Consider the following 21,246-nt stretch of genomic DNA (forward strand, 5'->3'; position numbering starts at 1 on the left):
TGGCCTGAGAAAGCAGTCAAGGATGCCCCAAAGCCTTGGTGGGACCCTGCACCTGCGTGGGAGACCCAGGAGGCTCCAGGTTCCTGGCTTCGGATCGGCACAGCTCCAGCCGATGCAGCCGCTTGGGGAGTGAATCATTGGACGGAAGACCTTCCTCTCTGCCTCTCCCCTCTGCATATCTGCCTTTCCAATAAAAATAAAATAAATCTTAAAAAAAAAAGAAATTGTTCTGGAAGAAATCCCAAATCAAGCAACAATAGCTAGAAGCGCTCTACTGAAACTTAGAAACTTCTGGTGTGGTTAATCCAGGGTTCCCAGTGTCAGTGCCCAGGCATCTCAGCTCACAGCAAAGGGGGCTGTGGACAGGGTTTTATTGGTGGCAGGCACGCAGCCTGGCCCAGGACACGGTTAGGTGAGGTCAGACCTTCCCGAGGCTCTTCTTGATGAAATAGCTCACCAGTCGCTGTGGCCGCTGCTGGTACTCGGACAGCACCTCGTGTGGGCTGTTGATCTGGTCCCCCAGCAGGCGGTCCAGGAGGGTGACGCACACCACGGCCGCTGAGGGAACAAAGGCCAAACACAGCAATGTCGGGTCTCTGACCAACAACTGCAGGGAGGGAGCGATGGCCGAGCCCTCTGGAGGCCACCAGGTCCAGCCCTCAGGGCATCCTCCCTCCCAGACCAGCTGCCCCATCTCACTCTCCCCTTGCCGCTCCTTCAAGACACGCCCCAGGGGTCAGCCTGTGGGGCAGTGAGCCAAACCACTGCCTACAATGCTGCCATCCCATGTGTCCTGGCTCTCCTGCTGATACACCTGGGCAAGCAGCAGAAGGCCCAAGTGTCTCTCTCTCTAACTCTGCCTTTCAAATAAATCTTAAAACAAAGGAAAGAGGGGAAGAAACAAAGGAGCGTGGAAGAAAGGAAAAGGAACCCAGACCACTTCCAAGGCCAGCTCAAGGCTGCCCTCTGCCATCCTGAGGTGACAGGGACCCAAGGGAGTCCAGAGACAGAACTAGTCTCTAGATGGCTAGAAGCATGCAGGTGGAGGAGCTGTCGTGCAAAAATGCCAAGGTGGTGAAGCTGAACAGCAGGTGTCGTGGCACCAAGAGTGACACGGCCGCTTGTGAAGCCACATCGTAAGTGTGAGTGGTGGCCACTCTGCACACCAGGGTTCCTGCTAATGTCTCTGGGCAGGCAGGAGGTGCTGGTCCACAGGCCCCACCCCCGTGGAGGACCCAAATGGAGTTTCTAGGTGCTGTCTTTAGCCTGGCTTGAGGGCATTTGGGAAGCAACTGGTACATGGAAGACCTTGGTCTCTCTCTCTCACTCTCCCCGCCATTGCTTTTCAGTTAAGTATTCGTGAAAGAACCATGAGCTCTCCAGGGCTCAGGAAGAGGCAGCAACCAGCGATCTGATCAGGGTGGGTCTTATCACCTCATGCTGCCAGCAGCCGGGGGAGACACTGCAGGGACACAGAGGGTCTGCGCTTGTCACGTGACAAAGGGCACCACCCGTCAGGCACTGACAGCGGGGCAGGTGCAGCCAGAGCAGAAACCGGGGCTGGCAAAGCAGAGACAAAGCAATGAGGAGGTACTGAGGCCACCCCACGCCACCTACCTCGGAGGCCACAGGCGCTGCACATGGCGGCAAAGACAGAGGATTCCATCTCGATGTTGCGGATGCCAGCGGCGTGGGCCGCGTGCAGGTAGGCCTGCTTGTCCTTCTCCGTGTAGGAGCACAGGGCGCCGTCCAGCCGGCCCTGCCCTGTAACACAGCAGGAGACACTTCCTCAGCCAGGTTGACAGGCCCCTACGGCGAAGCCAGCAGCCCGGCGTGACCACCCCAACCTAGGGGACAGAAGCCCCTGCCCCGCCTCACCCTCGTAGAAGTCCAAGGTGCACATGGTGTTGCCCACGACGGTGTTGAACTCGCCCAGGTCGCTGGAGCATCGCATCAGCTCCTGCACCAGCCGCTCATCCAGGTCCGTGCCGCGCACCACTCGCTTGCCTAGGATGATCTGCTCGAACTCCGGCCGGAAGTAGGCGTCCACGGCCTGCCGGGTGATGACCACAGAGCCGGGCTCCAGACCTGAGGATGGTAGCACATGTCAGGGCCATGCGGGAGAAGCCGTCCATGAACACTGCACCCATGTCTCGGGCTCTGCCACCTTCACCATCATGCACACTACCTGGCAGGGAGACATGAGATCTGTAGAAAGTGCAAAAGCAGACAGCACCCGATCCCAGCCACTCTGCTAGCTCACAGGATGCTGGGGGGAGGTGGGTTTCCTTGTGAATGCTTGTAGGGTACAGCCTCCTGGAGCAGTTACCCTGCCCTTCTTTCCCTGCCCCGTGTGTCCCCCTCCCCAAGTTCATGCTGAACCCTGACCCCCAGTGAGAGCAGAGCCCTAGTGAACAGGCCCCAGGTAGGACCTTACCTATTCCACCAGAAGTGCCAATACGGATGATGGTGACGTCAGAACAGCGGGCGTGGTACAGCAGCTTGATGAGCTCATGCAGCATGATGGCAATGGACGGAACGCCCATGCCGTGCTGGACGGCAGAGATCCCGGGTCAGTGGGCTGCAGCCAATCCACACAGCCATCCCCAACACGAAGCCCACCCCCAGTGCCCAGTGGGGACCACATCTGCGGAACTGCTACTACACTCCACTACTGCATCTTCAGTTACTGTTGATCCCTCATGGACTGGCTTTCACAGGCAAGGACACAGAGCAAATATCCTGTACCCGGAGGTGCTCAGAACTGTCCCAGGGCTCACACACCCACTGGGGCTCTCAGAATGCACACTCCTGTGGGAGGAGGGTCCACTGTGCTCTGTGGACATTTAAGGTGGGGCATCTCAATGGAATTCCATGGTAATGGAAGATGAACTTGGAAACAGACCTGTATTAAGTATTGACACTTTGAGGGTGAAGGGGGCAGAGCTGCGGGACCCACACAACCTGTCCATCCAGTGGGGATAGGAAACCTCAGGAAGGGAGGCGGTGGCTGCCAGGGTTCCCCAAGGCTGCCTCATGCCCTCCCGCTGGTTGGCTTCTCCTCTTTGCCCTTCTCCCTGCCCTCTCTGCTGCAGATCGTGCAGCCAGGCACCTGCTGAGCAGGCCTCGGCCCACGCTGCTGCCTCCCCTCCAGTCTCTCAGCCTCACTAGGATTCTCAGTTAAGCAGCCGGTGGGGCACCCCTGCCAGCGGGAGGGAGCCCCTTGGCCACCTCTGCAGCTCTTCACCACTACTGGAAACACCTGCCAAGCGCAGAGGCCTCTCTGACCTCAGGGTTCATGCTCATATTCCATGAGGATCTGCCAGGAAGCAGCTGCTCACTCCGTGACAGAGTCCTGGACAGCTGGCCCTTGACTGTGGCTTTCCCCCTGCTGGCCAGGCAGGGCACCCTCTTGTCTCCTGCCCACTCTGGCGTGCTCATTCCCTGCACCTGCTGTCCACACCTGCCACCCTCACCTGGCAGACAGCTGCTGTTTGCTCTGCAATGGCTTCTGTGTACTCAGGCTCTACGGGAGACCGAGCCTGGAGGGCAGGAGCTTCCACCTGGTACAGGAGCCTGTGGCCACTGCAGGCTCACCCCACCTCCAGCCATCGACAGTCAAGAGATGTCAGGGGACCAGGCAGCCCTGGGCATGCAAGGCCACCACGGGGGCCTGCAGAGCCCAGGGCCCAAGGCCGGGGCAGGCACTCACACTGACAGACAGGACGGGTCCAGCCTTGTACATGGCGTAGCGGTCAGTCCCCGAGCAGATGTTGGGGTAATCCTCGCCGGGGTGGCCCAGGCCCAGCTCCGCCGCCACGTACCTGATGAAGGAACTCATGCGCGAGGGGCTTCCTCCCACACACACGAACTGCAGCCAGAGAACAGAAACCATCAGGGCTCCTCCAGGGCAAGGTTCCACACCACGGGCACCGGCTGGGCTGGGGGCTTTCAGAGGCAGACCCCACAGTGTGACGCCAGCAGCTTCCCAACCTGGACTAATTCCAGGCCCCTCGTGTGCTGGCCTGCCTCTGCCATGTGGAAGGCAGCTTGGGAACCAGGTTTGGAGCAAGACGATGCAGGCGGTCAGCACACTGAGAGAACCATGGGCTTGGGGAGTTGTCGCTGTGTGGTGTAGCTAAAAATAATGCACACTGCCTCACATAAGAAAATGCCAATTTTAAGGAATCTGAATATACATGAAATTCTAATTCTCTGAACACAAAGCAGAAAGCTCCACAGTCTGGAAAAACTAAGCCATCTTATCATAATAGGACGGAGGGAGGTCATGGAGAACAGGGGGTTTGCGCAGAGTGAAGGCAGCAACACCAGAGGACAGCACTGCCCACGCCCACGGGGGTGGACCCCCGGGAGTGCCCCTGGCCGTGCAGTCACCCGTGGGGTTGGACATCTGCAAACATCTGTGTTTGCAACAGGCCAGCTGGGCTGGGCTGCACACTTCTACTTCTCTTCACACATATCAAAGCAGCAGGCAGCGGGCTGCCACCATCCCCCAAACTAACAGGGGATGCATGTCCCAGGACAGGCAGATTGGTCGGTTCCCCTCATCAATGTCAGCTCATTATCCCTAATTTGGAAATGTCACAGTGTGCTCCACATGTACAACAAGATAAAAACAAGATAAAAAGAGAACTGGACAGATAGAGACATAGGAAAAACAGCCTGGAAGCCACATTCGGCAACACCAGCCCCGGGGGAAGGGCACACAGAGCCAAGGGTCGGCTGCGACACGGGCACCTCTGCCCTCTGTCCCTGCGCCCAGGAAGCTTGCTGTGTGTTGTGCCCATCTCACAGTGCACTGCCAGGAGGCAGGGGCCAGCACAGCAGGATGGTGGACCTTCCTCCCCACCCCCTCCACCTGCTTCGTCTGCCCTAAAGCAGCCAACAGACAGGTGCATGAATCTGCCACCTGTGTTGCTCCATCCCTCACCCCAAAGTGTGAGCTGGTCAGGAGGGCCTGTACCTTCACGTCCCCAAACATGGCCGGGAAGTCATGCGTGCCAGTGCCCAGGCTGAAATGGTACAGCAGGTCCTCCTTCATGGTCGCCAGATGCGGGTTGGAAAGCTGGACAAGGCAGCCGCTGTCGGAAAGGAGGTGGGAGGGATACAGCATGCCATGTCGGTACTGGCACTGTCACACTACCACACTACACGCGTCAGCAGACCTGGGAGGCCCACGTGAGGAAGGGGACTGCCAGCTGATCCCAGCCCCGCCAAGGTCCCACTTCCCCTCCCTTCTGGCCCCTCTGTCCTCTTCACCGCTTGGGACATTGGGAAATGTGTGCATAACTCCCAGAAGCCGGGATCCTCCCCATGCAAAGCATCACCCTGTATGCCACTGGTACCCGACAGCTCATAGGCTCTAGGGGCTTCAGAGCCAGGCTGTCCCAGACGACCGTGCCACTGGTACCCGACAGCTCACAGGCTCTAGGGGCTTCAGAGCCAGGCTGTCCCAGACGACCGTGCCACTGGTACCTGACAGCTCACAGGCTCTAGGGGCTTCAGAGCCAGGCTGTCCCAGACGACCGTGCCACTGGTACCCGACAGCTCACAGGCTCTAGGGGCTTCAGAGCCGGGCTGTCCCAGACGACCATGCCACTGGTACCCGACAGCTCACAGGCTCTAGGGGCTTCAGAGCCAGGCTGTCCCAGAGGACCAGGGTGGGTTGGAGGGTGGGGACTTTCAGCCTCTGGGAGGCGAGAGGCCTGGGGTGCAGTCAGGCCCCTGGAGCAGGCAGTATAATGCATCAAGCCTGCGAGAGGATGCCTCCCCAAACCAAAGGACCGAGGTCACCCAGCTTCCCACGGCCGGACATGGGGGGCTGTTCCCTGGAGGGTGGCACCTTGCACCCCTTCACCAGATGCCATCTCTACCCTTTGCAATTCAGCAGTAAGTGTCCAGTGTCCCCTGGGTGCTGGGGATGCCCTTGGCAATTGTCAGTTTACAGCAAGACCTACCCAGGGCCTAGGCTAAGCAAGAAGATGTGGGGTATAGGAGGAGATCCCAGAGCCCGTCCCAAGCCATAGGATGGTGGCCAGCAGACACTGCGTGAAGCCTGGGCTGCCTGTGACGGGGAGCTGTGGAGGCGAGGACTGTGCCTGCACAGCAGGGGCTGCCAAGCCCCAGACCCCTCGCCCCTCCTCCGGCCCTGCTTGGGGAGGCCAGGAGTCCAGAAGCACACTCCCAAACACAGAGATCACAGCGTCAGGCCGACCCATGGAGCACAGCCATCTGAGGTTCACATGACAGACACTCAGTACTTCATGAGCAATCTGTCAGCCAGAATTGAAACAATGAACTCTAATCCGCAGCCCAGAGACTGCCTGCCCAACCTGCTGAGCTCCGACATTCCCACCCCCAAACACCACCCGGACTTTCGCACCAGCTACTGATTCTGCCACATGACGCCCACTGGGCAAGCGAAAGGCGGCTTCCATGCCTGCGGCTTTCCTCACAGTGGCTGCTGGAGCACCTGCAGGGCAGCGTGGAGCTGCTCTGGGAGGGGCAGAGAGCCCGCATGCAGGCAGCTGCTGTCAGGAGCCTAGGTGAGCACGCCTGAGTGTGGCTGGGCAGAGCTTCCCAAACAAGAACAGGAGCCCAGGCTGCAGCCTGCTGTTTTCGGGACCCCTAGGGTGCGGCTCCTTCCCTGGCATGCCCTCACACCTCTGGCTCGCTGTGCTCCATGTAGCATGCCAGGGCAGGTACAGGGCCTCCTCTTTCTTCCTTGAAAGTCTGACTTGGCCCAGAACCCACAATCCTGTCCCCTTCTTGACCCAACTTGAGACAAAGAAGGAAAGGCTAGGGAGGCAGCGAGGGTCTCAGCTCTAGACTTGGGTGTAATCACAGCACTGCCAGGCTACGGTGGGGTGGAGATGGCATGTGGATGGTGAGTTTAGGTGGCCCTGGGCCAGAGCTCAGCGGCCGGCCTGCCAGGGAAGTGCAAGTACCTGCCAGGGCACACGGCACACCTGTCTGCAACAAGCCCATCTTGTTCTGGCAGGTTGTGTCACCTGCAGACCCAGGGTCAAGAATATTCTTGGGACCCCAAACCAGGCTCCGATGTGGACTAGACAACGCATGCACATGCCCAAAGAGCCCGTGGGGTGCCAAGGCTTCCTGAAGTTCTCACTATGGCAGCACTGTCAGCTCCCGGCACACCCTTCGGGGAGCTGGGACCACCCAGGGCACAGGCAGAAAGGCTGACGACGGGCTCCGACGGGCTAGAGCACACCCAAGGAATCTGCTCTGTCACGCGTTTTGAAATAAAACCTTTCTCCTCCGTTCCAGCAAAAGGAGGCAACAGAAGCAAGGAGACATGCAATGACAAAAAGCAGGCAAGTGTGGCCGAGACACGAGGCCACCCCCAGAATGTGCTGAGCGCACTTGTCCAAGCTACACAGCTCCACCTGCTTTTCCTGTCACTTTGTGCACTGACAAATAGAACCCATGGGCACCACGATGCACAGAAACGGGCGTGGTGTCAATGAGACGAAACTGACTCCAGAGCGCAGGAGGTCACCACCAGGCGTGTGTGTCACAAACTGTGACATAAGCTGGTCCCCGCGTCTCAGCACAGCTCTGATGCGGACAAAGCAGCAGGCTGGGCAGGGCGGGGCTCCAGCAGCAGCAAGAGGACGTGAAGGACACCAGCCAGGCACTGGCACTGCTCATGCAGAACACAAAGTCGCTGACACCTAGGGTTTCCCTCAGCAGCTTTCAATGCCAGGTGGAAATAAAACCATCCGCACCCAGCACGTGTTCATACATTTGGCACTCAAGGCCCATGTATTGGCTACATGCTCAGCTAACACATTTTCAGCGCTCAAGGATACACCTTAATAAACGGCTGTTTGTTGCAACAAGCTCTCCACCTCTCATGCCTACCCCCCCATTCCAGCAGGTGGCAGTTACCAACACCGGGCAGGACACGGTGAGTGGGGAGCCCAGACCAGGAGTGGGCCTCAGGGAGCTCCATGCCTCCCACCACACCCACCCTGAGGGGAGAACAAGCACCCCAGGGTGCCAATGACTGGCAGCACCAGGCACCACTAATCCAACAGACAGGCCGTCCACAGGAACAAGGGGAGGAAGGAAGCCTAGCGCTGTCCACGTGGGATCCTGACCGGGGACAGAGCTGTCAGGGTGATACTGCACGAGTCTGAGGTCACAGAGGAGCAGAGGGCAAAGGGCAGAGTGGAGGATTCTGGGTGTGTAATGCTCAGGAGCCAGAGTAGGGAGAGACCCCAAAAAACAGGACAGCAGGCTGCCCAGGTGACCCCAGCAGAGGTGGCAGCCACCTGGGTGGTGACAGTCAGTGGCTTAACATCTGCACAGGAATCAGAATGACAAGAAATTCCTGCTTCTGCAGCACCGCCCAAAGCTAAAGAGGGAGCATGGCAGGATCATGGCTGGCATCCACCAAGTCAACAAAAAACATAAAATGATTAGGGAAACAGGGAAGCGCTGGGGGCAGCCAAGACTTTTGTACAAGACACACCATTTGCTACAGCCAGTCCTATTCATGAGCACCAGGCATCCCAGAGGGGCACAGCAGCCCGTCTGACTCCACAGGGCCACGGAGGCTTCACAGACCAGGAATCCCAACATGTCACTCTCTGTGGAGTTCCTAGAGAAAGGCACCGTATGGAACCCCTCAGTAAAACCAGCCTACCCAGCCACCCAGCGGCCTTACTTGGGGCGTTCGGGCTCCTTGGTGTCAGCTCCTGCAGCCGCCATGGTCTCACTGCAACAGGATCTAAGGGGAAGACAGCAATAGAACAGTGACTGAGATGCAGGAGCCCAGGTAAGCCTTGCCCTGGGGAAAGGCAGAGGCTTTCTCTGTACACCTGCCACGGTGCAGACACAGTATACCTGTGCAGGTGCACGCATCTGTGAGGCGGTGATGTCAGTGTCCTGAAGGCCACTCACCCACTTGCAACCCCAAAAGTCCCTTTCTGGTGAACACAACTTGCAACTGCCACCACCATGATACACACCAAGACTTCATGCAAAAGGGAATACAAGCAGCCTTCGAAAATGCATGAAAACACACATTATAAAAACAAAAATAACGAATTCCCCACTCTACAGGACTTGGGCTTTGTAGCAAAGAGGTTTCTGCAGTTGCTGGGTTTCTCTCCATCGAGGTTTTTGCTCCGTTCATCGGAGCACTCACAGAGGCCTCTCGGCAAAGTCCAGCTAAGGAAGGGAATGGCTTTGGAAGGCCTGCCACATTCAGGTGCAGCGAGCGGCACCCATGGGCAGCCCAGCCCTGGCTCCCAGAACCCAGACGCGTCGCTCACTCTCAGAGCTTCCTGGGAGCTTGCCTCCGAAGGAGGCGCACCAGGAGGGTTGATTATTTAAGCCAAATCCAGCCTGACCCATTTCCATATATATCAACACCTGCTCTGCCCCGGCCAGACCGAAGGGCCTCCCGTCCTGAAGTGCAACCTGGATGTTGGGAGGTGAACATCTTCCTTCCCACCAAGCTGCTCAAGCTTTTCAGCCACTAGAAAGAAAAGCAGCCTCCAAGCCCAGGGAGGAGCTGGGGATGCAACAGCAGGCTCTTTCCTCTGGATCAGCCGAGAACCAGCCACCCGGCTTGGGCTCCTTCCCAGGCCCTCCTCTGCACTGTCCACCTGCACGGGCCAGCCCTGTGCTGCTGAGCAGGCATGGCAGGGCGTCAGGAAGCAGGCAGAAGGCTGCAGGACTGCTGCCGCCAAGGGCTGCTCTCACCAGCAGCAGGCAGGCCTGACCGTTGCCCCTCCCACGGGTTTGCAGGGGACAGCAGAACTAAGAGATCTGGGCGTGGAGGAGCAATTAATGACGCGCCAAGAGGTCAAAGGTCCCAGCAGGTGACCCATCTCCCCTTAGACCGGCTGCAGCCTCCCCAGATGGCTACCAAGGCACAGGTGCCTGTCACCTGTTCCTAGTGGCTACCCAGCAAGCAGTGGAAGGAAGGCCTTCATTGTAGCCCAGACCCTTAAACAAGGAGGAGACGCTTCCAGGAGGCCCCTATCTGGTCAGGCCCTGGGATGGGACAGGCTGCTGGGGATCATTTATACAGCTGAACTTGGCATCAAGGTTTTTGTCAAGACAGGAAGATCTTCCGTTTAATGATTCACTCCAAGTGGCTGCAACAGCCAAAGCTAAGCTGATCCGAAGTCAAGAGCCAGGAGCCTCGCCCAAGTCTCCCATGTGGGTGCAGGGTCCCAAGGCTTTGGGCCGTCCTTGACTGCTTTCCCAGGCCACAAGCAGGGAGCTGGATGAGAAGTGGAGCTGCCGGGATTAGAACCAGTGCCCATGTAGGATCCAGGCCCATTCAAGGTGAGAATTTTAACCACTAGGCCACTGCGCCGGGCCCGGCATCAAGTTTTAATCTGGGAGAGGCTGTAGGGAAATTGGCTTATCAGTGTTTCACTGAATCACAATGATAGAGTATGCTGAACTATTTTTCTTTGAGCAGGAGGAAGACACTTTTGATATCTCCTGGAAAAGTTCAAGGGCAAACACTGGTTAAGATGCTGTTGGAGGGCCGGGCAAGAAGGCTCAGTTGGCTATCTACCACCTCCAAACATTGGCATTCCAGATGGGCGCAGGTTCTAATCCCAGCTGCCCTGCTTCCCATCTAGCTTGCCATGTGTGGCCTGGGAAAAAGTCGAGGCCGGCCCAAGTCTTGGGACCCTGCACCCAAGTGGGAGACCTGGAGGAAGTTCCTGGCTCCTGGCTTCGGATCGGCGCATCTCTGGCCATTGCAGTCACTTGGGGAGTGAATCACCAAAGGAAGATCTTCCTCTCTGTCTCTCCTCCTCTCTCTATATCTGACTTTCCAATAAAGATAAATAAATCTTTAAAGAAAATTTGTTTATCTTGTTAATTAAATGTGAAGCCATGGATAACTTTTGGCATCTTCATTTAACTGGCTGAAGACCCTGGCCATGAAGTCACTTCCTCCTGGATTTTGCAACAGAATTGCATCCTCTTTCCCAAGATCTGCCACTTCCTGTTTACTCATTAGCTGAGAAAAACCAACTTGAGGAACTCAGAAAATTAGCCTGCCTTGTGCAGCTCCAGCACCCGCCAGAAGAGGGCCCATTGGGGTTTTTGCTTTCTCCCACCTGTTGCAGCGTGCAAGTGGGATCACACCAGATAAGTCTAGGATGTATTAAGCGTCTTTACTAACCGAGATTGGTGGTAATAGGGCCCACTAGAAATAGCAAATCATAAGTCCATATAACAATCCAGTCCATCGAAGCCCAAAGAGGAACAAATGGTCATTACCCTGAAGTCCACCCGTTAAGCTGAAGACCTATGGCCCAGCGTCCCCAGCAATAGAAGTTATCCTGAGAGACACACAGCAAACAACCCGGGCACACAAAGCTGCAGACATTCACCTTGTCCTGGCCTCTCTGCCCACAGTCCATCCCTGCTAGGCCTCACCTCTCCTGGAACTCCCGATAGCACACACATTAGAGATACAAAACATCTTAGCATTGCTATCTTCACTGTCCCACCCCAGCAGTGAACAGAGGGTGAGGACTACAGACACAGGGGCCGTGCGCCGGGGCTGCCTGTCCTCGGAGTCTGTCCACCAGAAGCCAGAAAGCAAGCCGGTGCTGGGGAGGCCACAAGGCGGAGTGCTAGAGTGATGGAAGCCTGCGACCCAGAGAGTGAACTCCTCCCTATTAAGGGCCTTTATGGGGGCTTGCAAGGGAAGTGGTTACACAAAAATACAACACCGCCCCCTCTCAGCTGATAGGCGATGATGGGCGAGCATCCCAGGTGGGTAAGAGGGAACACCTAGGTGTGTGGAGGGGAGTGGCTTCCAAGCTTCTGACCTTGAACTAGCTGCCTACCCTACCAGCCCACAGCATGTCGAATGCTGGCGCTGACCCCATGCTTCAAGAAACACAAGCACGCGTCCAGCGCAGCTAAAGTCCTCACTAAGCACGTGCCGAGATCCCATATGGGCACAGGTTAGTATCCCAGCGGCCCTGTTTCCCATCCAGTTCCCTGCTTGTGGCCCGGGAAAGCAGTTGGCCCAAAGCCTTGGGACCCTGCACCCACAAAAGAGACCCAGAGAAGGCTCCAGGTTCCTGGCTTCAGATTGTCTCAGCTCTGGCCGTTACAGCCGCTTGTGTTAGGGTCTCTTCCGTCTGTATATATTTTTCTCTCTGTATATCTGACTTTTCAATAAACATAAAATAAGTCTTGAAAAAAAGAAAAAGAAGCACTACGTATCACTTGTGTGTGTGATAAAGCACAAGATCCTGAGGAGGAAGCCCCAGACATGGGAAAGGATGCCTGGGCACAAACCCCGCGAGCCACGAGCCACTGCCCATACGGGCAGGCTAACAAAGCTGCAGGCAGAGCTGTGGGGGTTTGGGATGTCCCCCTCACCCCAAGGGCTGAGCCAGGGAAAGCAGGTGCAGGGAGGACCCTCCAGACAGGACAGCAGTGAAACACAGGCTGGGAGGCCCGGAATGGGGAAATGAGAGGAGGCCACCAACTCAGAAGCCGCACCTTCCTGCGCCCAGACCAGTTCAAAGCTGGGGATGACCCTACAGGTGGGAGGGGTCCACAACAAGCCCACAAGGCACAGAAATGACCTTGAGCTCAGAAGTCCCTCCTCCCCCAAGTGTCCTTGGCCTTGGCTGCAAGGGAGAACAGCAGGTGGCAGTCAGCAATCAAGGATGCAGTTCAGGCTAAGGCCGCAAAGGAATTCCAGGAGAGATTCCAAGGCCTGATCTGATAAGGGCTGCCCTGGGATCCTCCCAGGTGCCCTTTGTCCCCAAAGAAAAGAGAAGGGAACTCACCTAATTGAAAGGTAAGACAGAGAAATGTCTTCCCGTAGGCTCACCCCCACACAACAGCCAGCAGCAACAGCCAGGAGCCCGCAGCTCTGGTGGAGTCCCCCACGCAGTGCCAGGAGCCAGCAGCTGTCGTGGAGTCCCCACGGGGTGACAGGAGCCCGCAGCTCTGGTGGAGTCCCCCACGCGGTGCCAGGAGCCCCCAGCTGTCGTGGAGTCCCCACGGGGTGACAGGAGCCCAGGATTTGAGTTAGCACTTGCAGCTGGGCCGCAAAGGCTGCGCAGCAGGTCTAACCCACTATCCCCAGGGCTCTGCCCTGCAGCCTTGAATGCTGACCCAGCTCCTGAGCAAGGCACCAGGATTCTCCCAGTCTCCCCGCTGCCCCAGGGGCTGCCTCTCAGCTCTCCACAGCACACAGTCTCAGGCTCTGTCCTGAGAAATCCAGACCTGGCTCTGGGGTCCCCCTGGCTATTTCCAGGTTTGGTTCTAGTTTTGAGGGTTTTTTTTTTTTTCATTTTAACCCACTAAACTGGAATAGGATGGGAGATGGGTAGCTTACTTGCAAAAATAGCTCAGTGTGTCAGTGCTTGCAAGACTTGTATTTTTCAAAAGCAAATATTTGAGAAAAGCAGTTAAGGATGGACAGCAATGTTTAGGAAAGTCTCCTCTGACCCTGAAGTCTCACTTCCTTTGACATACGCGATCTTCATTTCTTTTTTTTTCCAAGCAGTTTGCACAGTTATGAGCAGTTCGCTTTGAGAAACAATAACAATGCAAATGGAGCAGGCCTTTCAAGCACTCTCACCAAAGCTCAAAGGCCAAGAATGCAGCAGGTGCCCAGCCAACCTGAGCTGATGCAGAGGCCCAGGTGGGGCAGACACAGGGGGAGAGCAGGTGTGGACCACACTGCGTAGGCCCCAGACGCAGAAAAGGAGGGTGGGGAGGGCAAGTCAGGTCCAGCGGGGACTGCAGAACCTGGAGGCAGGCATTCTTTCTATTCAAACTCAAGTAGGTCTCACCAAGGGCAAGGTTAAGGTATCTGGACTGGGGGTCTTGAGCCGCCAGCAGGGGGAAGGGAAGGGCACCCAGGGCCACCGGGCAGGAAGCGGCTTCCGCTCTGCGCTCTGGATTCTGGACTTCCTCGGGGACTCACCCTCGGGAAGGCAGGGTCAGATAGCAGCAGGTCCTCGGGGACTCGGAAGGCGCAGCCACGGGGCGGTCCTGAGTGGGGAAGGACGAGGCTTGCCGGTGTCCCTTCCCAGGGTCTCGCACCAGCTCCCACGAAACGCGAGCGTTTTTGGCTTCTTGGGTCTGCAAGAGATGAGGGGGGATGTTAGCTCTCTCCAGTTCCGGGCCCCAAGCACGATCTGGGATCCCTGGCACTCCCGTTCCAGGCGACACTCTGGGGCACCTCAGCCTGCCCAACCCTAAGGCCTGTGACTGAGATGTGTGAGGCCAAGCCGTGGGGACGCTCGGTGAAGAGCCCTCCCACACGCCCTCCTCGCGCACCCGCATGCCGTCCTGTCCTGCTTACCTTAACAGCGCGCAGCACGTCCCCACGCACCTAGCAGTGCAGTCACCTGCCCCACAGCATAAATCAGGCCAGGGCGGGAGAGCATCCTGCCGCGAGCGACCCAGAAAGCAGAGCCAGCAGCCGCGCCCTGGCCGTCCGGTCCCGCCCCCGGCCGCCAGCCGCGCCCTCCCGGCACAGCGAAGCGACCAGGACCAGTCGAGGGCGGGAAGCACCGGCAAGAGGGAAGTCCGACCAAGTGTGCGCGCCCCGCCTGGCGCCGGCACCCGGATCCCCGCCCGCGGTCACCGCGCGGCCTCGCCTCGCCCCGGTCGGCCCCGGCCTGCCTCGGCTCCGCCCCAGGGCGCCCCGGCTCGCCGTTGCGTTGGGCCATTGCCGGGACCCGGCAGCCGCCCTGGTACTCCTTAAAGCCCCGCAGGTGCAGCTCGTCCGGGGATCTCAGGTGCAGCGAGCGCTCCCCCGCTTCTCCGGCCCCAGACTCCTGGGACCGTCCAGACCTGGGGGCCTCCGCGGGGCTGGAGGCAAGTAGAGGTGCCGCAGGAAGGGGACGTGGCCCCCTGACGCGGAATCGCAGCTCAGCGGCCCGAGGGGCCTGCCTCGCACCCAGGCCGCGCAGGCCCCGACGCCCAGACCCCCGGCGCCGCCCAGCCTGGCCCGCCGCCCGCCGCCGCCGCGGAGCGCGCAGAGCCGGCAAAGGAAGCGCTGGCGCCGCCCGGCGCGTCCGCTATTCGCTTCGCACGGGGAGTGCGTGTGGAAGCTGACAGCGGGCCGTGACGCCGCTCCCGCCGCTCCACCGGCTTCGCCCCCAGCTCACAGGTGACCCGGAAACTCACACCAATGCCAAGGGCCGCTAGCCAGGTCAAACGGCGCGACGGAGACCGGAGCGCAAGCGAAAGCGGTGGGCCCTGGTGTCCCCGTAGGGTGCCGGTGGCCACGTGCGCGGTCGCAGGCTGAGCAGCCGGGGAGGGAGCCGGGGCTCCCGGGGCTCCAGGCAGGTGCCGGGGCGGGGCGGGGGCGGGGAGAAGGCGAAGCCGGAGCCGCGCCTGGAAGAGTTCTGAGGGCGATATCCGAGTAGAAGGCGTTGGCCCGGGCTGGTGGTGTCAGCGGCCCTAGCCGAGGCGTCTTAACTCTGCCTGGTTCCTTGTGCGCGAGCCTCTTCCCTGTCCACGCCGGCCGCAGAAGTTAACGGCTAATGTGCTTCAAAGAGCTGGAGGCCGCGTCAGGGGTGAGTAAGGTGCAATGGGGCAGAGAGCCCAGCCGGGGCCGCCCTCACCCCACACTCTCCCCACAGCCCCGGCGCTGGATGCTCCCTGGGACCAAGGCCAGCTTCATGCGGAAAGTTCCTCGGCCAGAGAACAACCCTTCCCGGGAAAAAGTAGGGGACTCCCCCGTGATTCAGGCTGGACCTCCTGTTTACAGAAAGGGAACCGGCAAAGGGACACAGGGCTCAAAGCAGGCGTGAGTCATGCACTGGAGCCGGCAGGGGCCGTGGCTGTCTGGGTCTTCTTTGGGACTGAATTGGCCATGGGCAACTGCACAGCACTGCTCACGCGGGCACCTGCCCGGAGCTAGCAGAGAGCTGGCCAGCGCAACTGGCCGAATGCGTGAGGACAGATCCCTGCAGGCCCCTCGTCCTCGGCTCACCCCTGCACATCGGAAGGTTCCTTGAGTATTCTAGTTCTTTCCTGGATGTAACCATTCTCTCCCCCATTTGCATCTTTTTATTTTCTAAGAGCTTTCACAAGAAAACTTTTTTCAATGAGGTCAATTTATTTTCAAAAGAAAAGTCAGGTCGGCTGATAGGCAGTTAGGGTCTTTGTAGAGCACTCTCTCCCTAGCTGTAACTAGCATACTGATTACCATCCCTTAGGACTGTATTGTGGCCAAAGCAGAGACACCGGCTACAGCAAGGCTACAGCAATCCCCGCGTCAGGAGATTCCAGTTTATCGGAAGGGAAGGAGGAAGCCACCAGTCCCACCCTTCTCACGGTTTTTTTGTATCAGCACTGCTTCCCAAGATGAATTGAGCCCCCCACCCCATGCCGGATCTTTTCTGCCCTTCTCGGGCTGCACTTCCAGTGACTCCTTGGAGCCCCCTCCTGTCACCGTAGCAGGAGACTCTAACAAGTCTGCACACTGAGGTGGCCCGCGTTTCTCGTCCGTCCTCCCTGTAGCCCAAGGCCCATGCTTTCCTTGTGCATTGTAGCATTGCATCCAGCCCGAACTGCGGACTTTCGCCCTTTGCTTTTCCAAAAGTTGGTAGTTCTGTTTTCCGTTTAAGTTCCTGGTCCATCTGTTGGGGGAGGTTTTCTCTGTCTCAGAGTCCTCTGGCCAGGGCAGCGCCAGGAGAGAAGGGCTTGGCCACCATCTCACAGGGCAGTTGATTGAGCACGTTTGTGGGCCCTTTCTGGCCTGTCTGGAGCTTTCTCTCTTGGCGTTGCACTCCTGAATGCTGGGACTCTGCTAGAGTGGACTGTGCTTATCCCGCATGGTTCAGTTCTGGCATGCGCCCTGCAGACCTGCCTCACGGGTGGAAGGGGTGGGTGGAAGGGGAGCTGCCCTCACCAGGGATAACACAGGTCTCCTGAGGGGATTCTCCCCCCACCCTCCCCAGGAATGGGTCCTTCTAAAGCGGTGCCAGCCAAGGGTCTCCACGCTTGCTTCTGTCTCAGCATCTCTGCTGCACCCGCTCCCAGCCCCATGCTGCTGCCTACCAATAGGCACCACCACACCACCCCCACCCCCACCCCGTGCCCTGCACGAGCTAAAGGAGTCTTCAATGTAACCTCTCCCGAAGGCTCTTGTTACAAAGGTAACGTGCGCACTCACTGAAATCCCTCCTCTGGCTCTGCTCCTGTGACGACCCTCGGCCATCAGGCCCATCCCGGAGCCCCCAGGCACTCTCATCAGCAATCCTGGTCCTCCCGGAATAATGCTGTATCAGTTCTCCCCCTCCTTTGCTATAACTGGTCACTGAGGACCAATTCGAACATCCCGTCTTGGACCCGGCGCCATTTCCTGCCTCCACTTCCCCACAGCTCATGGAATTCTCACCATTCCAGTTATCCACCAATCAGAATCCCACTCCCCAATCTCCCGCCCCTCCTAGTCCCCACCCTCATACCTGAGCCTCAGGTAATCTCGGTCGCCAGCCCTGGGGCCAGCCCTCAGCCCCTCCCTTACCTCCCCCCCCCTCCAGCCCGCCACTGTGGTAAGAGATGTGTCCCTTCTACCCTGCTGGAATAAAGGGCCTACTAAGCACCTTGATGCATCTGGGGTTTGGGCTTGCAGTAAACTAATCATGAAAAGAGGACTTGCCTGCGGAATTAACTGCATGTAACAACACAAGAACTTTAAGAGCGCGTAAAACCTACCAGTCCGCAGTTATGAAGCCACAATCCTGGCGCCCCCCGCCCGGCGCTCGTCCGCCCCGCTCTTCCGTCGTGTTTGTCCCTTTTTTTTTTAAATTCAGGTTTTCCATGCTGGACGCTCACGTCAGTGATGAACACAGTCCCCTTCCTGTCTGGAACCATTCTGGTTTCAGGATCAAATTGTTGTGGCATTTTCAACCCCGAATACTGCAGCAACCTCAATTCTTGTCTCGCAGGAAAGAAGAATTTTCATGCAGACACAGTTTAGTTTTAAAGCAAGATTTATTAGAAAAGTTGAGAAGAGAGACTCCCGTCCTGGTGACGAGAGGGCTTCAAGAGAGAAAAAACTCATACGTCCGTGGCAGCAGGAAAGAAAAAGAAACCCAAGTTAGTGGTGGGGTGTCTTTTAAAAGTTCACCTCAAAGATATTTCTCCATAAACAAAGGAGAATTCCTGGTTTGTGGTCCCTAGCCCTGTGGCAAAAGGCCCCAAAGGTGCTACCAGCCAACTTCCTCAGTCCCTTTTTAATGAGAAAGAGGCCAGTTTAAAACTCTCCTCTCTGTATAGCTGCCTTTCCAATAAAAATAAATAAATCTTAAAAAATATATATATCCCCTTGGCAATGGCCAGAGATAAAATTGGGCTGACTCTTCAGGTGGGGACCTTGATATTCATGCTCCTTGTCTCTTGGGGAAGTATGTTCTTGATATGTTAAATATGCTCTTGTCTCTTGAGAGAAATGTGCTCTGGTGAATTTAAGACGTGGTGGAGAAAATACCATTTCATATTTGAGGGAAAAAAATTACTCGGGGACCCAGAATCCCCTAACAGCCTACAACCCAGGCTCAGTCCTTCAAGATCATCAGGGCTCCTAGGTCCGCCCAGGTCAGGCTCCTGGGTGCCACCCTCTGGCTGGGACGCAGTCCCATGACCGCTCACCCCAAACTTCCTCACATTTCAGATCAGGTTTCAAAAGTATCCTTTGGAGAGGGGTCCCAATCACTCAGGCCACTGCACCTGCCAGTCTGCCTTCACATGGAGGAGTGGCAGTGGGGCTTCTGGCCGGGCTGCGCTCCCGATCTTAGCAGCAAAACCTCCAGCCCACTACGCAGGTCTCCTGGAGAAGTTGGGTTCGTTTTGAGAGAGGAATTAGACTGGGCAGGAGGCAGTTAGGGTATTCTGGGTCCTCAAGTCATCATTTGTTTCCTCAAATAGAAGGGTATTTCCCACCATGTCTTGGATTCACCAGAGCACTTTTCTCCCAAGACAGGTGCATATTTTAACATATGCAGAACACACTTCCCCAAGAGACAAGGGCGACATTAACATTCCAATTCGCCACCTGAAGTGTCAGCTCATTGCCAAGGGAATATGTTCAGACTGGCCTCTTTATCATTAAAAAAGAACTGAGGGAGTAGCTGGTGACACCTTTTGTCTCAGGGCCGGGCACCATGGATATCAGGAATTCTCTGTTTATGGAGAAACTTCTTTGAAGTGAGCCTTTAAAAGATGCTACCCCCACCATTAATTCGGACATTTCTTTCCTTCCCCTGCCACTATGGCAGGGGCTAAGGGTCCATTCTTGAAGCCCCCTCCCATCACTAGGATGGGAGCTCCTTTTCCCGGCTTGTCTGATAAATCTTGCTTTAAAACTAAACTGTCCACATGAAAATTCTTTCCTGCAAGACAAGAATTGAGGTTGCTGCCGTATTCTGGGTCAGAAACTCTACAACATTTTCAGACAAGTCCATCTTGTAGAGGCTTGCCTCTGGTCCCCCACAAAGGCTTGGTGAGGTTCACCAGAGGACGTGGGAACCACACACCTTGGCACGGTGGCACAGAGCCTCCGCTCCACCCCCACCAGGACACCTGCTGCAGGCTGTGGGCTCCAGCTTGCCACTCCCACCGTTGTTGACACTGGGGTGCTGCTCTGTTCCCCCTCTGCCCGCCCCTCAGGTCTGCGCTCCCAGACCTGCCTCCGTCTACGTGGGCGGTAGTGGGGTTTCGAGAAGGCAATGTTGCAGGAAATTGGATTCAAAAGGCAACAGCAGGGCCCAGCAGTGTGGCCTAGCGGTTAAAGTCCTTGCCTTGAACGCCCCAGGATCCTATATGGACACCAGTTCTAATCCCAGCAGCCCCAATCCCCATCCAGCTCCCTGCTTATGGCCTGGGAAAGCAGTCGAGGACGGCCCAAAGCCTTGGGACCCTGCACCTGTGTGGGAGACCTGGAAGAGGATCTAGGTTCTTGGCTTTGGATCAGCACAGCACTGGCCGTTGCAGTCACTTGGGGAGTAAATCATCGGATGGAAGGTATTTCTTTCTCTCCTCTCTGTATATCTGACTTTGCAATAAAAATCTTTTTTTAAAAAAGGCAAAAGTAGCGTCATTTCTTGTTTCATGAGAAAGAATTTTCATGCAATCTCAGTGTGCAAAGCAAGACTTCTTTTTTAAGATTTATTTTTATTGTAAAGGCAGATATACGAAGAGGAGGAGACAGAGAGGAAGATCTTCTGATGGTTCACTCCCCAAGTGACCACAATGGCCAGTGCTGCATCCATCCAAAGCCAGGAACTTCTTCCAGGTCTCCCACACAGGTGCAGGGTCTCCGGGGCTTTAGGCTGTCCTCAACTGCTTTCCCAGGCCACAAGCGGGGAGCTGGATGGAAAGCGGGGCAGCCGGGATTAGAACCGGCGACCATATGGGATCCTGGCATGGTCAAGGCGAAGGACTTTAGCTGCTAGACCACCATGCTGGGCCCAAACAAGATTTATTAAAGAGAGAGAAAGAGGTCTCCTGCCGTAGTGAGCGGAGGGGGTTCCAAGGGAGGAGAGACTGGGACACCCCTGAGCATCATCTCGCGGAGAGGGCTGAAGGGAGTGCTGTCCAGCACCTTGTTGGGAACATAAAGCACATCAGAAGTGGGGCTGGTGGCTTCCTCCTCCCGTTCTGGTGGCGAGCTGAGACTCAGGACCGTCTCTGAGATGGGGGCTGCTGGTGGGGAGCTGAGACTCAGGACCGTCTCTGAGATGGGGGCTGCTGGTGGGGAGCTGAGACTCAGGACCGTCTCTGAGATGGGGGCTGCTGGTGGGGAGCTGAGACTCAGGACCGTCTCTGAGATGGGGGCTGCTGGTGGGGAGCTGAGACTCAGGACCGTCTCTGAGATGGGGGCTGCTGGTGGGGAGCTGAGACTCAGGACCGTCTCTGAGATGGGGGCTGCTGGTGGGGAGCTGAGACTCAGGACCGTCTCTGAGATGGGGGCTGCTGGTGGGGAGCTGAGACTCAGGACCGTCTCTGAGATGGGGGCTGCTTTAGGCTGTGGCCCCTTGCTTTTCCCTGACGCGAATCGATGTTCTAATTTGTCCCTTCGCTCTCCCTCAAGGGCACTGGGGACAAAGCTGGAGAAGTTGCTCTTGGCAGGGTAAAGGATGGGGAGAAGAGTTTCTGTTTTACAAGGTAACTCCACCAGGGGACAGAGGCCCTAAATGCCCATTAGCCTGTCTGACTCCTCACAGC

The 21,246-nt window shown here is 57.1% G+C and overlaps 1 protein-coding gene across 1 annotated transcript; it reads right to left on the reverse strand.

Moving 5' to 3' along the window:
• Nucleotides 1–336: 336 nt before the first annotated feature.
• Nucleotides 337–15,223, reverse strand: UPP1 (uridine phosphorylase 1). Its single transcript, XM_058678021.1, has 9 exons — nucleotides 15,196–15,223; nucleotides 13,985–14,142; nucleotides 8,714–8,776; nucleotides 4,985–5,102; nucleotides 3,713–3,871; nucleotides 2,438–2,552; nucleotides 1,879–2,088; nucleotides 1,618–1,764; nucleotides 337–558 (listed from the first exon to the last, which is right to left on the reverse strand). Exons 3-9 carry the CDS (start codon nucleotides 8,755–8,757, stop codon nucleotides 419–421), a joined length of 933 nt encoding a protein of 310 aa, XP_058534004.1. The 5' UTR covers nucleotides 8,758–8,776; nucleotides 13,985–14,142; nucleotides 15,196–15,223; the 3' UTR covers nucleotides 337–418.
• Between the last annotated feature and the right edge of the window lie 6,023 nt (nucleotides 15,224–21,246).

The sequence above is a fragment of the Ochotona princeps genome, chromosome 20, assembly GCF_030435755.1.
Source record: "Ochotona princeps isolate mOchPri1 chromosome 20, mOchPri1.hap1, whole genome shotgun sequence".
Classification (NCBI taxonomy): domain Eukaryota; kingdom Metazoa; phylum Chordata; class Mammalia; order Lagomorpha; family Ochotonidae; genus Ochotona; species Ochotona princeps.

What these genes read in the sequence shown, in the direction of transcription:
- UPP1 (XM_058678021.1), bottom strand. Translation starts at nt 8,757, where the DNA reads ATGGCGGCTGCAGGAGCTGACACCAAGGAGCCCGAACGCCCCAA. An exon ending in AAGGAGCCCGAACGCCCCAA is followed by an intron (nt 5,103 to 8,713) that starts GTAAGGCCGCTG and finishes CCTTTCCGACAG; the next exon opens with CGGCTGCCTTGTCCAGCTTT. An exon ending in CACCTTGGACTTCTACGAGG is followed by an intron (nt 1,765 to 1,878) that starts GTGAGGCGGGGC and finishes GCTGTGTTACAG; the next exon opens with GGCAGGGCCGGCTGGACGGC.